The sequence below is a fragment of the Scomber japonicus genome, chromosome 12, assembly GCF_027409825.1.
Source record: "Scomber japonicus isolate fScoJap1 chromosome 12, fScoJap1.pri, whole genome shotgun sequence".
Classification (NCBI taxonomy): Eukaryota; Metazoa; Chordata; class Actinopteri; order Scombriformes; family Scombridae; genus Scomber; species Scomber japonicus.
In genome coordinates, this window is record NC_070589.1 from 28,227,943 (window position 1) to 28,244,160 (window position 16,218).

Below are 16,218 nucleotides of genomic sequence, written 5' to 3' on the forward strand. Positions count from 1 at the left end.
TATCTATCTATCTATCTATCTATCTATCCATCTATCCATCTATCTATCTATCTATCTATCCATCCATCTATCTATCTATCTATCTATCCATCACAGCTGTTTGGAGGTTATGTGTTTCAAAAATATTAAAAATCCCAAAAAGTAATTAGTATTGGTTTAAAAAAAATCTAGTATCGGTCTGTCATGCTCGATTATGGATGTGATGATGGATATTTTTCTTTCTGTTTCCGGTATGACTCAACAATCTATCATTTAAGTAATGTTTTTAAAATGGTGTGCGTGTGCGTGTGTGTGTGTGTTTGTGTGTGTTCGTAACAAAATACAGACAAAAAACAAACATTACAGAGATGAAGTGAGGACAACCTGACATCCCATAATCCTTTCTGTAACAGAAAATGTCCTTCCAAAAATGACTAGCAATAACACACACACACACACACACACACACACACACACACACAGACACACACACACACACTTTGACTAAGCAAGCTCAAACATGAATTATGTTCTTTCTCTCACACAGTCACGCTGTCTCTCATCTCTCACACGTTCATTTAGCAAGTTTACATAAAAATATCTCCTTTCCTCACCCTCTCTGTCACATCCTCCCTCACACACACACAATCACGTAACCAATAATCCTGTCTTCATCTTGCTCCACTCCAGGGAAACGGGGGGTTGGGAGGGGGGGGGGGGTGGTATGAGATCTACCCAACCGCAGCACGTGGGCGTCTGTGAAATTAGGATTCCCTCACCACAGAGCTGCTGTTTGGATGTTTTCTGCTGACACCAACTACAAACTTGTAATTGAAGTCCTGTTCTGTGGTCGCACTGAGACAGATTTTAAGTTTGTACTCTCTTTCGGTGTATTTAGGGGAAAATGGCTTTATGTGCCCTACGGTCATACTCTGAATAATGATGCTCTCGAGTGGTACATCGTAACTTTTCAAAGCATCCATCGGTCTTATTTTGAGACTGGAGACGCATTAATCATGACCCAATGTTGAAGGAGTTTAGACCGGTCTGACACAAGACTACCAGCTGAGACGACTTCACTCTACCTCCAGGCTCAACCTTCATTTATTCTAGTATTTCTTTTACCTGTCACATCTTTTCATACAACCCTTCACTCATCTTTTCACCTTTTCATTCCCAATTTCATCTCCTGCTGCGGTTTTCATGCCTCACATTTAAAAGCTGAATAATACATTATACCTATTCCTCTTCTTCCAATTATACTTTTTATTAAAATGATTATAAACCATTTTCTGCTGTAATTTAATTGAAAAGTCCTCTTCAGGGTATTGTTTTATTTGCTGACACAATGGCCCAGTTCGCTCTAAAGCAGGGGTGTCAAACATGCGGCCCGTGGGCCAGAACCGGCCCGACGAGGTATCCAATCTGGCCCACTTTTCTTCCTGTCTGTTTTCCTTCCTTCCATCTGTCCTTCCTTCCTTCCTTCCTTCCTTCCTCCCTCCCTTTCTTCCATCTGTCCTTCTTCCCTTTCTTTCTTTCTTTTTTCCTTCTTTCCTTCCCATCTTCTTTTCCTTCCTTCCTGCCTTCCATCTGTCCTTCCTTCCTTTCTTTCTTTCTTTCTTTTTTCCTTCCTTCCTTCCTTCCTGTCTTGTTTTCCTTCCTCCCTCCCTTTCTTTCTTTTTTCCTTCCTTCCTCCCTTTCTTTCTTTTTTCCTTCTTTCCTTCCATCGTTCCTTCCATCTTTTTAATGATCCGGCCCACATGAGATCAAATTGGGCTGTATGTGGTCCTTGAATGAAAATGAGTTTGACACCCCTGCTCTAAAGGATTACTGATGTTTCCTCTTTCATCATCATCATCTTAAATACCTCGATATGCTTCAAACAAAGTGCATCAAAGGCAAAATTCAGAACAACAGTAAACCCTACATGGGAAAAACACAGTGACATCATCTGTTTGAGTCAACCGATCAACGCAGATGGAAAAGTTCAGCCTGGCTTTTTTCACTTCTGCCGGACAGCGACATGCAAAATCCAACAAGATCCAACAAGTCAGACAATCAAATAAGTGAAGGCACACATTCCTGCACTTTGAGTGGTTGGCAGACCAGAAAAGAGAAAAGAGTCACATAAAAGTTGTCCAATTAACATTCCTGTTATATTATGCTTTTAGGTGAACGCATCATCAATGATCATCACAACTAACGATAAAAGATAAAAATGATCCAGACGTGTAAAATCCTGCCTCTGTTTAATAGATTTTACTGCAGTGTTTCTGTATCTGACGAGGCCTCGACATGCACTGTGCATTCCTCCATCACATGGGACTTTTTTTGGTGGGGAGGGGTTAAAGGGGATATGTTTATTTTACTCAACATTCATATTTTTGTTGTTCAATGAAAGAATTAAAGTTCTGATCACAAATAAATCAGTCAAAATGCCAGTCAAAATATATTTATGTTTGTATATAGTTGATACAGTTCGTATAAATTACCCCAAATTTACAGTTACTTCCTGTTAATTCCCATAAGTTTCTATGCATGTATACATTTTTAGTTTCTCCTAGATATTTGGGATTATTAAAATAATGTCCTGTACAATGGGGACAATTAGTTAATTTTACTGTATAACACAATTAATTCACCAGTGTATAAAACTATTTATTTCCTTACATTTGCCCCTTCTCTTTGCATAATAGACTCCCAATGTCAAACTACAGACATTATTGAGCATAAATAAACAAGTTTTAACCATAAAATTGGATATAGTTTTGTACCTGATCCACTTTTACTAGGGAATATGCCTGCCATATTATTTTTACACAGATTTTTACAATGTAATGTGATTTAGCGACCACTAGGTGGCACAAAAAAGGTAAAGTACGAACAAGGGCAATGGGTCAAAGTTCAGCAGAATGAAGTTTAAGATCCAGCAATGCCAAAATATAAAGTCCCAATATGAGGACGCAGAGTCGCAGGAGGTTAAAATGATTGACGGAAAAAAACCTTGTCGTGGATGAGACACTAATCAAATGCATCGCATCAAAAATGGGCCAATCAGATCAAAGTGTCATTAAGAAACAAAGCCGCCAGCACCACGAAAAACAGTCAGCAGCCCCCCCCCAGCACCACCCCTGTTCTTCACACAACTACTACGACTACTTTCCATTTTTTGTGTGAACAATCAAGCGAAACACCACGACTGCTTTTAACAAGAAACTGTCCAAAAAGTGCACCGTCAGCCCAATTTGGACAAAAAATACAGAGTCACACACAAGAGAGACGTCTTCTTCTTAGAGAGAGAGATTGGGGAGCTGGTGGGCATCTCACATCATTCCTTTAACCCTCCTGTTGTCCTTGAGTCAAGGAAGGAAGGAAGGAAGAAGGAAGGAAGAGAGGGAGGAAGGAAAGATGGAAGGGAGGAAGAAGGACGGAAAGGAGGAATGAAAGGACGGAGAAAGGAAGGAGGGAAGGACAGGAGGGGGGAAGGAAGGAGGAAAGGACAGGAGGAAGGAAGGAGGGAGGGAAAAAGAAAAAGAGGAAGGGAGGAAGGTAGGGGGGAAGAAAGAAAGAGAAGGAGGGAGGGCAGACGGAAGGAAGAAAGAGGGATGGAGGAAGGAAAGAAGGAAGGAAGGAAGGGAGGAAGGGAGGAAAGAGAGAGGAAGGGGGGAAAGAGAGAGGAAGGAAAGAAAGAGAGAAGGAGGGAGGGAGGAAAGACAGATGGAAGGAAGGAAGGAAGGAAGAAAAGAAGGAGGGAGGGAAGAAGGACGGACAGAAGGAAGGAAGGAAGAAAGAGGGATGGAGGAAGGAAAGAAGGAAGGGAGGAAAGAGAGAGAGAATCAGGGAGGGAGGAAGGACAGACAGAAGGAAGGGAGGAAAGAGAGAGAGAAGGAGGGAGAGAGGAATGACAGACGGAAGGAGGAAAGAAGGAGCATGCTGAGACCTTTAAGGGTTTCAGGCTCTTGATTAAAGCTACACTAACACTAACAGATCGTATAGCGGACAGACAACAGAGCGGCTCGTGCTCACCTGAACAAAGCGGTCACACATTTACACACAACCTTGATCAATCCCTTAGCTTGGCCTCTGACTCATCAGCCTTTAATGAGCCTGCCAGTCCGACCCTGGCTCCACTGAGCATGTCTGCTGTTCATTAAGGCTTTTCTTCTCCCCGGTAATTGAAAGCAGCGAGTGTAGATGAAGATACGATGGTGGCTGTGGGGAAGATTAAGTTAATGTACATGCGAGCGAGCCAAGAGCGAGCCGAGAGCGCGCGGATAATGAGGCCGGGGTGTGAGAGCGTCTTTTGTATCACTCCGCTGGCCTCCGCTTTGATTGTTGCTCTCTATATAGAAAATAACCTCTCTTTAAAAAGGTGCCAACTCTCATTTACTGCAGCAGCCAATACAACTGACAACTATCTGAGTCAGTGGTGACAATTTAATTTAAGTATAAAACAAAAAAAAAATTTTACTTAAAAAAATTAAAAAAGTTTTTACAAAGTAATGACAAAATAATAACCTTTGCCTTTTTAACCCTCATGTTGTCCTAGAGTCAAGGAGGGAAGGGAGGAAGAAGGAAGGAAAGGATTGAGGAAGGAAGGGAGGGAGGAAGGGAGGAAGAAGGAAGGAAAGGAGGGAGAGAGGGAAAGAAGGAAGGAAGGAAGGGAAGGAAGGGAAGGAAGGACAGAGGAAGGTAGGAGGGAGGGAAGAAAGAAGGAAGGAGGGAGGGAGGGAAGGAAGGAAGGAAGGAAAGGAATGAAGGACAGAGGAAGGTAGGAGGGAGGGAAGAAAGAAGGAAGGAGGGAGGGAGGGAAGGAAGGATGGAAGGAAAGGAATGAAGGACAGAGGAAGGTAGGAGGGAGGGAAGAAAGAAGGAAGGAGGGAGGGAGGAAGAAAGAAGGAATGAGGGAGGAAGGAAGGAAGGAAAGAAGGACAGAGGAAAGAAGGAAGGGGGAAGGTAGGGGGGAGGGAAGGAAGGAAGAAAGAAAGGGGGATGAAGGAAGGGAAGAAAGCTTTCTGTCCATTTCTATACTTTAAAGCCTCTACAATGCCCTCAATCCTAAACCCGCCTTTAAAAACAGCTCAAAATATATAGTTTCATTTATAAAAAAAAAAAAGATCAGTAATCTCCTATAAAAACAGCTGGGAGCAGTAGTTTTTATCAAATGTTACTCAGAAAGGAGGAAATCGTTGCATTTGTTACAGACTATTTCCAGCTGTGGATAAATCCGGATTTGGTGCTCTAGTGAGTATTTCTGGCGACAGGATTGAGTCTAAATAAACTTTTTTGAAATAGCATGTCACTCACTGATGTGTTTTAACAGTTTTTGGACAAGATTAGTATTTAAGGGTTAAAGGAAAATGGAGCTTTGGCACTTTGCCTGTCATCCTCCCGGGTCAAATTGACCGCGTCTCTTTTGACTGTTCCTTCTTTCCTCCCTTCCTTCCTTCCTTCCTTCCTTCTTTCGTTCCGTCTGTCCTTCCTCACTCTTTCTCTCTTTCCTCCCTTCCTTCATCTCCCTTTCTTCCTTCCTTCCTCACTCTCTCTCTCTCTTTCCTCCCTTCCTTGTTTCCTTCCTCCATCCCCCTTTCTTCCTTCCTTCCCTCCTCCCTCCTTCTTTCCTTCCTCCCTCCTCATCTCTTTCTTTCCTCCCCATTACCTTCCTTCTTTCCTGTGTCCCTCTTTCCTTCCTCCCTCCCTCCTACCTTTCTTCCTTCCTTCCTTTCCTAATTTCCTTCCTTCCTTCCCTTTTTCCTTCCTTCATCCCTCCTTTGCTTCCTTCCTTCCTTTCCTTCCTTCCTCCCTTCCTTCCTTGACTCGAGGACAAGAGGAGGGTTAAACTCTCTTATTACTCTTCTGTACCTCAATAACATAATAACACACACTTCCTCAGTTGTGTTTCTATCTAAAGCTGCTGTTACACCTCTACATCTCTACAGGTCTACAGGTCTGAAGGTCTGAAGGTCAGATCCATTACAAGCTTTTCACTTGTGTTTTACACTCAGTCTGAATCCTAAAACATCTGGTGAAACATGGCAGTAAACAAGAAATCATTGTCTGACCTACAACAACAACAACGCTGGTCTAAATATCCTTCAACACAAAACCCTGCTCAGTGGTCAGCAGTAGAAATCTGAGAATACGACTCAAAACTTCAGTCTGCTTGATTTAATGAATATTATTAAGCTTCGTGTCGTCCTCCCGGGTCAAATTGACCCCGTCTGTTTTGACTGCTCCTTCTTTCGTCCCTTCCTTCCTTCAGTCTGTCCTTCCTCCCTTGCTTCTTTCCTTTCCTTCCTCCCTTCCTTCTGTCCTTCTTTCCTTTCCTTTCCTTTCCTTCCCTCCTTCCTTCTTTCCTCCCTCCCCCCTCCCTCCTTCCCTTCCTTCCTTCCTTCTTCCTCCCTCACTTCTGTCCTTCTTTCCTTCCTCCCTTCTTTCCTCCCTCCCTCCTCCCTCCCTCCTTCCTTCTTTCCTTTCCTTCCTCCCTTCCTTCTGTCCTTCTTTCCTTTCCTTCCCTTCTTCATTCCTTCCTTCTTTCCTCTCTCCCTTCTCCCTTCCTTCCTCCCTCCTTTCCTTCTTCCCTCCTCCCTCCCTTCCTTCTTTCCTTCCTCCTTTCCTCCCTTCCTTCCTTCTTCCTCCCTGGACTCGAGGACAACAGGAGGGTTAAACCTTATTAAATGTCTCAGGTTGAGGTATGATCTCTCAGATCATTTCTCAGTCAAACATTTAGAGCTATGTAACTCTTTCCCCTCTTTCTTTCTTTCTTTTTTTCTTTTTCCATAAATATTTGAGTTTGAGGAAGTAGCTGCTGACTCTGCAATAACGGTTTATCTGGATGCATGGAATTTTTTCTCATACCGTCATAAAGAAATGGAAACCAGATGCTAACCAGATGCTATATGTAAGTACACACTGTGCTTTGAGCTAGATGCTAAGACGGATAAATAGAAGAATTTTTAACCAAATGTTAAGAAAACCTGCAAAAAACCCAACAATTAATGAAATATAGATATTAGGAGAAACAGGTGGTGGCATGAAATCACTAGTGTTCTCATCGCTCCACACAGATTTGATGCTTTTGTCTCTTCATTGGAAGTTTGGGTGATGTTTAAGTAACAGATGTGCAGATATGTTATGTTTTAATCGCCAAATATACACCAATTTTAACCCTAACTCTAATTTATTTGCTCTTTTTTTCAGAATTTCTGACATTTCTACCCACAAATGGAAAATATGCATTCAACTTCTTGCTCTGCAGCTCCTTCCTTCCTCCCTCCCTCCTTCTCTCTTTCTTTCCTTCTTCTCTCTTTCCTCCCTCCTTCCTTCCTTCCTCCCTCCCTCCTTCTCTCTCTTTCCTTCTTCTCTCTTTCCTTCCTTCCTTCCTTCCTTCCTTCTCTCTTTCTTTCTTTCTTTCCTTCCTCCCTCCCCCTTTCTTCCTTCCTTCTGCCCTTCCTTCTTCCCTCCCTCCTTGCGTCCTTCTTTTCTCTGTCCTTCCTTTCCTCCCTTCCTTTCCTCCCTTTCATCCTTCTTTCCTCCCTCCCTCCGTCCTTCCTTCCTTCTTTTACTCCCTTCCTTCCTCCCCTCCTTCCTTCTTTCCTCCCTTCCATCCTTCTTTCCTTCCTTCTTTCCTCCCTTCCTCCCTCCCTCCTTCCTTCCTTTCCTCCCTCCCTCCTTCCTTCCTTTCCTCCCTCCCTCCCTCCCTCCCTCCCTCCTTCCTTCTTTTCCTCCCATCCAGCCTTCTTTCCTCCCTTTCTCCCTCCCTCCCTTCCTCCCTCTGTCCTTCTTCCCCCCTTCCTTCCTTGACTCGAGGACAACAGACGAGGACAACAGACACACACACACACACACACACACACACACCTCCAGTCAGTTTTATCCATTTATTCCTTTTTGCTGCATCGCTGCATTAAAACTGAAGACAGATTTATCACCTTCAGACGTTTTGGGTCTTGCACTACTTCTCCACCTTTAGATGTACACAAAGCAAAGTTATATCAGCTTCTCTCGTATCTCTTCAAACTTTTCTCATTTACACTTTTTCCTCCTTTTCATGCCTTTTTTTTGTCGTCGGTAGAAGCAATTACAGGCAAATATCCAAATATGATCAAGTCAGACACACGGAGGACACAATCTCTCTCTCTAGGAGTTGCTCTCTCCGCTCTGCTCATTTATTTCCCGTCTCTTATCGACTCGCCCCTCTCCCTCCTCTAAGAAGTAGAATTTACATTTAAATGCCATCTCTTATCCGACCCAATTTGTGTTTACTCTGGTGAATAAGAGCCACAGGTAAACAAGCTACAGTATTCCTCCCTGGTATTTTTCAGATGCTGAGAAAAGTTAGACTAAATTTATGTTTTTCTAAACTTTAATAAAGTCAAGGTTACGCTCTGTGAAAAGATGGAGGTTCAAATTTATGGACGGCAGCGCTTCTGTTTGATGCATTACAATAAAAGCTGTGATAATGATATATTTGATAGGCTTTAATTATCTGGTGACCTGTACTCTCTACTCCTACGTACAGCTTCATCTATGGTTTGAACAAAGCTTTAAAAACAAGTTTCTGAAGTGAATTCACTTTGAAAGTCTGTTCACTAAATTCATCCTGAAACAGGAAGCAGGAGTTTATTTACTTTGATGTTACTAGTTTTCTCATTTGAACCTATTTTGGAGTTGTATCTCCAACAGGATGCGTTGCCCCTATTGAGTATTAAAAAAAAAAAAAGTATGTATGTGTCTCCTGGTGCATGTTGCCTGTTTAAAGGTTAAAAAGTTTGATAAAAATGTGCATATTAGGCATAAAGAGATGTAACAGTATAAACACACAAAACACCTCCATTACCCCTTTTCCACCGAGCTGGAGCTGGTGCTGGTTCGGAGCCAGAGCCTGACTAAGCACCGGTTCTTTGCTTTTCCACCGCCAAAGCTCCAGCCCCGAGACTCAGAACGGGAGCCAGAGCAAGCACCAACTCTTTGCTGGTCTAAAGCAAGAACCGATTACTTTAGCGGACTGGGGGCGGTGCTAACGTTTATTACCCGGCTAGCAGGGTTAACATTTATTAGCCAGCTAACGAGGTTAACGTTCATTAGCTGACTAGCGTGGTGGTTAAAGATTTGTTGATTATTTTCATCATTTTTTTTGCCAGAGCTATCTTCTTCTTCTTCTTCTTCTCCTTCTTCTTCTTCGTTTCCGGCAGGCTAGATGCCTGGCGCCATGTTGCTGCCTCTCACTGGTGAATCATGGAAGTGCTTCAAAGGCGTGTGCTGGCTACGTTATACAGTGATGTAATCGCGTGGCTCCTTGCTGGTGGAAAAGCAACAGGTTTGTAAGAGGTGCTTGGATTAGCACCAACTGAGCACTGGCTCTAGCACTAGCTCCTAACCAGCACTGGCTCCAGCTTGGTGGAAAAGGGGTATATGTATTATTGGAATACATATAGGATCCTTCCTTCCTTCCGTCCTCCCTCCTTGTCTCTCTCTTTCCTCCCGTCCTTCTTTCCTTCCTCCATCCCTCTTTCTTCCTTCCTTCCTTCCTCCGTCCTTCCTTCCTTTCCTATCCTCTTGGTTTCTTTTATCTATGATTAAAAAAACACACACGCTGCTAAGACGAAGCTTTGCTGCCAACTTTCACATTAAGAGCAGAAAGCTGTTAAATGTGTGATACTTGCTGACAAAAGACTTCTCCTGCAGAGGTGGAGATTTAGTTAGTCTGCCTGCTTTTTAAACATAGAACAGCTGGATGAAATAACAGCTGGATGAAATAACAGCTGGGTGAAATAACCTCAGCACAAATTCCCCCAATGATAAAAGATGTGGTGACCATTTTTAAGTGTTCTGGATAAAGATATGGACACTAAATCCTGTTTGTGGAAGTATTTGAGTTTCTGCATCTTTCTGGGGTCATTTATTAAATCAGAGCAGAAACAATACAGCATGTTCTTCATGACTAGTTTTAACTCAGTTTTGGAGAGGAGAGTTTAACCTTCCTGTCGTCCTCCCGGGTCAAATCGACCCCGTCTGTTTTGACTGTTCCTTCCTTCCTCTCTTCCTTCCTCCATCACCCTTTCTTCCTTCCTTCCTTCCTCCTTTCCTTCCTTTCTTCTTCCCTCCCTTCCTTCCTTCCATCTGTCCTCCCACCCTTCCTTCTTCCTCCCTTCCATCCTTCCTTCTTCCTCCTCCCTTCCATCCTTCCTCCTCCCTCCATTCCTTCCTTGACTCGAGGACAACAGGAGGGTTAAGATTGCAGACTGAGAAGCAGGTCAAATAAATAATTGTGCCTTTAAACAGATCATCTCATGCAGACCTTCACTCAGCTTACAGTGTCTGATTTATCACTCAGGTCACATTTCACTGGTGCAGTGCTTCTCTTCCAGTGTGTATAAACCACTGAGGCTGTGATTTGTGACGCTCATGTTTATCTGATGTTATATGAATATTACTGCATTTATTTCTTGTCTGATTCTGTTTATGGCATCAGATGCATCTCTTCTTCTTCTTGTGTATGAGATATTGTCTTGACCTAAAAAGCCCATTCACATAATATAAAAATCTAGCTTGTTTGCAGACTTCACATTTACTTTATATATCAGGACTCAAGCTCTGGTGCTCATACACTACTATTAGACTTCCTAAACTACTTCCTCCCCTCCTTATAAAATCACTTACATTACATAAATGACCTGTGCAGATGCCAAATTATTATATTTCCCCACTGAAAAACTACCAACACTGAACATATACTGTAGTATTATCCTCAACAGGTGCAGCAGCCGCCTCTGAAGATAGAAAATAAGAGTTTGCTCTACTACATCTGTGTAATTACTGACTGTGAAAAAGTAAAAGATGATGGTAGAAATGGAAATGGAGTATAATAGTTATGAAGTGCAGGATCATCAGAAACACTGACACCGCTGCTGCTCTGTTTAAAAATGGACATGACTGACTTCTGACTACAAGAATGACCATTAAAGTGAACAAGAAGGAACTGCACAGCATCAAGAGTCAGAAATGTGGTTATTTTTCCATCTTTCGAGATAGATATTGGGAAAACTCATTAAGAAATCTGCCTTTTAAAGTTGATTAAATGTGGATACTTGTTTACACAGGAAGTGATTCACCTCATATTTAACCACCACAGTTTTGCTGCCATTTTTAACCCTCCTGTTGTCCTCGTGTCAAGGAAGGAAGAGAGGAAGAACGAAGGAAAGTAGGGAGGGGGGAAGGAAAGAAAGAAGGGGGAGGGAGGAAGGGAGGAAGGAAGGAAGGAAAGAAAGAGAGATGGAGGAAGGACAGATGGAAGGAAGGAAGGAAAGAAGGAAGGGAGGAACAGTCAAAACAGACGGGGTCAATTTGACCCAGAGGACGACACGAAGGTTAAGCAAGAAAGATTTCAAAATGACAGGAAGTTAAATTCAACTCGCAGCACTTTTTTTTTTTAATCTTACCTGCCTTTGTTATATAGTTTATGAGGGGTCATAATTGATTGTGCATGATGCTGAATGAATGTACTAGTATGTTATCATACCACTGTGATGGGAACTAGCAGTTTCATTGTATTTTAAGTACAGTGACAATAAAAAGGTATTTTATCTTATATAAAGTCCTTACCTGAAAATAAACACATAAGTCTTGGTTGGCAGAGACTTAATATTCATGGCTGAAGTTGGTTGGTTGGCGGTCATGTGATTTAAATGTGTTCCCCCGGTCATGTAATGAGGTAATAATAAATAAAAAAACGAGACATGCTGGTCCAAACACATAATGCCCTGGATTTTTATTTCATTTTGTGACAATTCAAGAGGATTCTTAGTCTTTCCCATGTGTGTGTGGTGGAAGGGTCTACAAAAAAACCAACAAAAAAAAAAACAAAAGAAAAAATATACTCATGAATCAGCTGGGCCACTGGAATGGGCATTGGGATTGTGGTACAGACAAAGAAAAACTACAAGTAGCCTTGTTCAGTACCAAACTCTTCACAGAAGAGAGCTTTTTTTTTTTGTTCAAGGTTTTTTTTCTTTTTTCTTTTTTCCCAAATGAAGGCACCCGATAACTTGTGGTTCATGGCCTCGCAGCCTTCTGGAGAGTTTTTAAAAGTAGAGAAAACTGTCTTCTTTTTATTATTATTATTATTATTCTTCTTATTATTTTCAATTAATACATGTTTTCTTCTTTATTATGTAGAAAGCTGGAATGATAATAAATGTCAGTTACTGCATTTTTTCATTTTTAAACTCCCTTATAGTTTTTTTTTTTTTTTTTTTTAGATCAACAAGTAACAAAAGAATGAAGTCTTTCGTGAGGGAAATTTAAATTAAAAAAAAAGGGAGGGAGATATAAAAATATTTATTTTAGAAAATGATAAAGTGGTGGAGGGTGAGAGGAGAGGGGGGATTATCTTTTAGAGAACCAAAATAAAAAACAAAGTGAATGAGGCCGTCTGATACAAACCAGACGCCAAAAAAAAATCATACAAAAGCAGCAAAAATCAATCAATTAAAAACAAATTATATAGTGCTTAGATAAGTCAGAAGCAGCAAAGTCTTCTGGGAAAGAGTCTTCATCCCCATTGTTTTGTTACTTGTCTCAGGAATAATAATATATGTATGGAAGAGCTTTGTGGAAACTGATTTGAACCCACTGACAAACTGATGCCTACAAACTAACAAATTCACACACCTTTCGTCTCTTCTTCTTATTCGTCTTTTTCTTTTTCTTCTTCTTCTTATTCTATTATATTTGCCCTGCGCTTCAATCTGTATGAATGTATGTCTCCATCACGGATTCAACATGACACACACATACACACCGGGAACAGTTTGGAAGAACGCCCAATGGAGCAAAAACGATTAAAAAAAATTTCAAAATAAAATTTTAAAAAAATAGGGGAAATTTAAAAAAAAAAATAAAAATTTGAAATTAAAAATGAGGCGAGCTCCCGGCCATGTTCACAACATCCCAAAAAAAAAAAAAAAATTACATAGAGTTCTTGTTTTTAAAAATCTAGCTTAACACTGACTACAGCACGGGGAACCAGTGAGGGGTACAGTGTATAAAAAAATGTTTAAAAAATGCTTTTTTTTAAAAAACTGAGGAAAAAAAAGGGAGAAAATTTAACTAAAAAAAAAAAAAAACCCTTTGTAAACACGGCACAATAAATAGATCAAACAGCAGGTTCCTCACCATGCATGATGATGACATACATCGTTTTTTCTGTGGTACAACTTTCACACCTCATACTCGCACCAGTTGCAGTTTGTCGTTTTCTCTTTTTAATTTTGATTTTCTTTATGTCGTTTTTTTTTTTTCTCTTTTTCTTTCTTTTATATCTCGAGTGCAAAACATCACAAATGAACAATTCTGTATTCAAGTAATGTTATATACAAGAACAAGGGGGTGTGGGGGGGTGGAGGGGTGGGGGGTAGGGGGTGATTGGAGGGGGGTAAGGAGGGAGGAGAAGTAGGAGGAGGAGGTGGGAGGGGGGCGGGGGGGTATTACAAATATGCAGTACTGTACATATAATTGCCATATTAAGAATTTACAGACGATCTCTTATTAACAGTAACAAATAGGGAAATACGGGTGGGGGGGGGGGGCGGGGGGCAGTGGGGGGGAGAAGAGGGGAGTGAGAGGGGAGGAGGGGGAAAAAATTGTACGAGACGAGCATTGCAATTAAGTCCCAAAACAGTTGCCATGGAAACCCAGCCTTGCCGTGCTCATTCCGCCACCACTTGCATTCACGACTAACAAACGATGCATAGCACCTAAAAAAAAAACAAAAAAACAAAACAAAACAAAACAAAACAAAACAAAAAAGGAGGAGTTACGTTTCCCCCGTGCTGCGTTCAAGGAGGCTACGTAACTTCCATGGCCATTGTGTTCTCTGATAGACTGTTCAGTGCTGGCTTGTCTTGTTCATGATTCTCCCTGCAGACCAAAGAAGACACAAAAAGACACAAAGTCAGCATGAGGCGGTAATTATTTCAATCATCTTCATTAACATACAGACGACCCTTTTTTTTTTTTTTTTTTAATTTCCACCGCAGGAACATTTATTCATTATCTGAGGTTTTTAAAAAGGTTCCTGTTTTTAACATTTCCACTTTTCACAGACTGGGATGTTTTCAATACACACAATTAAATAAAAAAGGCAACCAACCTTTTTATATGCATTTAAGAAATTAAGGCTCGGTAATGGACCCAAATAAATCAATACCAAAGTAGTATCCAAACGTCTCCCATCAAACGATACCTGTTAGCAACCCTTCTTACACCAATAGCTAGCAACTCAAAAAGGAACAAGTGCCTCCTCCACCGACATAAACTAACAAACTAAACATTTACTACAAGAAGTTACTGCTGCTGTTCTTCCCTCTACTGATTTAATTAAGTCAATAAATGATATATAGTATATTATAATGGAGCATTTAAAATCAGAATAAAACTTATGAAAGACAATATCAATGTACTTTCTATTTTAAAATCACATTAGATCACATAACTTTTTATGATATAATTCAAAACCTGAAAATCTGTAATGGAAAAAAACAGCCTTAAAAATTGTATTATGCCAAAAAATAGACATTTAGAAAGAGAAGACACTCATTTACAACACTTTCTCTTCCACTTAAAGATGATTTGGATTTAGATCACAATAATAAACTATTAACAGTATAAAGTGCTGAACACATCTTTTCCAACACAGATACATGTAGTGTTTCTAATATTTTATCTAGAATAAGTCATTTCCACTCTAATATTCTTGAGGTTTTTCCTTTGTCCTCTAAGATGATATTTAGTATCTGGTGCAGCTGGATTTCAGAATAAAAGCACAATGATAAACTAATAATGGTATAATGACTTTAATCTCAGTAATTCAGAGTTTTTTTCTAAAAAATATCAACCCCCCTTCCTCCAGATGAGTATTATTTATTTATTTTTAATACATACGGCCCAAATACACGTCATATTTGTAATATTTAACCAGAATAACTGATGTTTTCCTCTCTAATAATTTTTACTCCTTCATCGCATCTTCACACCTGTTGGCACCTTTTTGTCTCACCTGGGCACGATGTCGAGCGGCGATGCCGTTGCCGCGGTGACCTTGGGCTTCTGACAGTTGGCGGTTGCGGCGGCTGCGTGGGCGAGCTTTAAGGCGGATGTCGACATGGTGGAGCTCAGCGTCCGCGGGGCGTGGACGCGCTTGCCGGTGGGGACGCCCAGACGGAGGCTGTTGTTGTTGTTGTTGTTCCCCAGCAGGACCTGAGTGGTGGCGGTGTTAGTGGTAGTGGTGTTGGCGGGGTGGGCGGTGCCGTTGTTGTTACTGGTGGAGCTGGTGGTGGTGGTGCACGGGTGGAGCGAGGCGTGGCTCGGGGCGGTGGTGGAGGGGGCCGTGGTAGCGGGGGATGGGGACACTGTGCTCGAGAGGTGCAAGCCCTTGTAGACACCTGAGGGGGGAGGGGAGGGGTCAAAGAGGTGGGTGGTGGGGGAGGGGGTTGGGTGGTTACAGGGGTGGGGGTTTGAGATTTGGAGATGGAAGGATTTTTATTATTAACTGTTCTTTAATTAAACTCATTTAAGTGGAAACCTGAAGCATTAAAATGACACTAACAGGCAAATTAAAACACCACAACTCAAGTAAATAAAAAACATTAGGACAGAGCAATATATCAATATTATATCCAAAATATATCAATATCGTCTTAGACTTTTAATATTGGGATATGGCTTGAGTGTAGTCTTTTCCTGGTTTTAAAAGGATGCATTACATTAAACTGAGTTTATATATTAAGTTTATATTGGTCTGTAAATCTTTATTCTTAAATGTTTAAGTGTCTCTTTTATTATTGTGTTATTTTCTTAATCTAAAAGATGCATGTATTACTTTTGTTGCATTATGTATTTAAGTTTTCTCTTTTCGCTGTATGTGCAAAACTCAGTTTCTGAACTTAAACTGTTCTATTATCTGCCTTTAGCCACATTACAAACACATTACTGATAATTATTTATCATAAAATATTGTGTAAATATTTTGTGGAAGCACCGACAGTCATCCCAACAATATAAGCAAAACATTGATAGAGGTATTTGGTCAGAAATATCATGATATTTAATTCTGTCTATATCGCTCAGCCTTAAAAAGCATCTTAAACATATTCAAAAGGAGCCTGTTGATCGTGTGTGTGAGAGCTCAGGTTTAACAGACGTCACCTCAATGTGTGCTGAAGGTAGAAATGTCTTTTA

General features: G+C 41.0%; 1 protein-coding gene across 1 annotated transcript in view; it reads right to left on the reverse strand.

Annotated features, from left to right (window-relative positions):
• Positions 1 to 13,570: 13,570 nt before the first annotated feature.
• LOC128369408 (enhancer of polycomb homolog 1-like) overlaps positions 13,571 to 16,218 on the reverse strand; it is a 31,805-nt gene continuing 29,157 nt past the window's right edge. The window contains 2 exon segments of the mRNA XM_053330446.1: positions 13,571 to 13,899; positions 15,038 to 15,422. Coding sequence (XP_053186421.1) covers positions 13,827 to 13,899; positions 15,038 to 15,422 — 458 coding nt within the window. The 3' untranslated portion in view covers positions 13,571 to 13,826.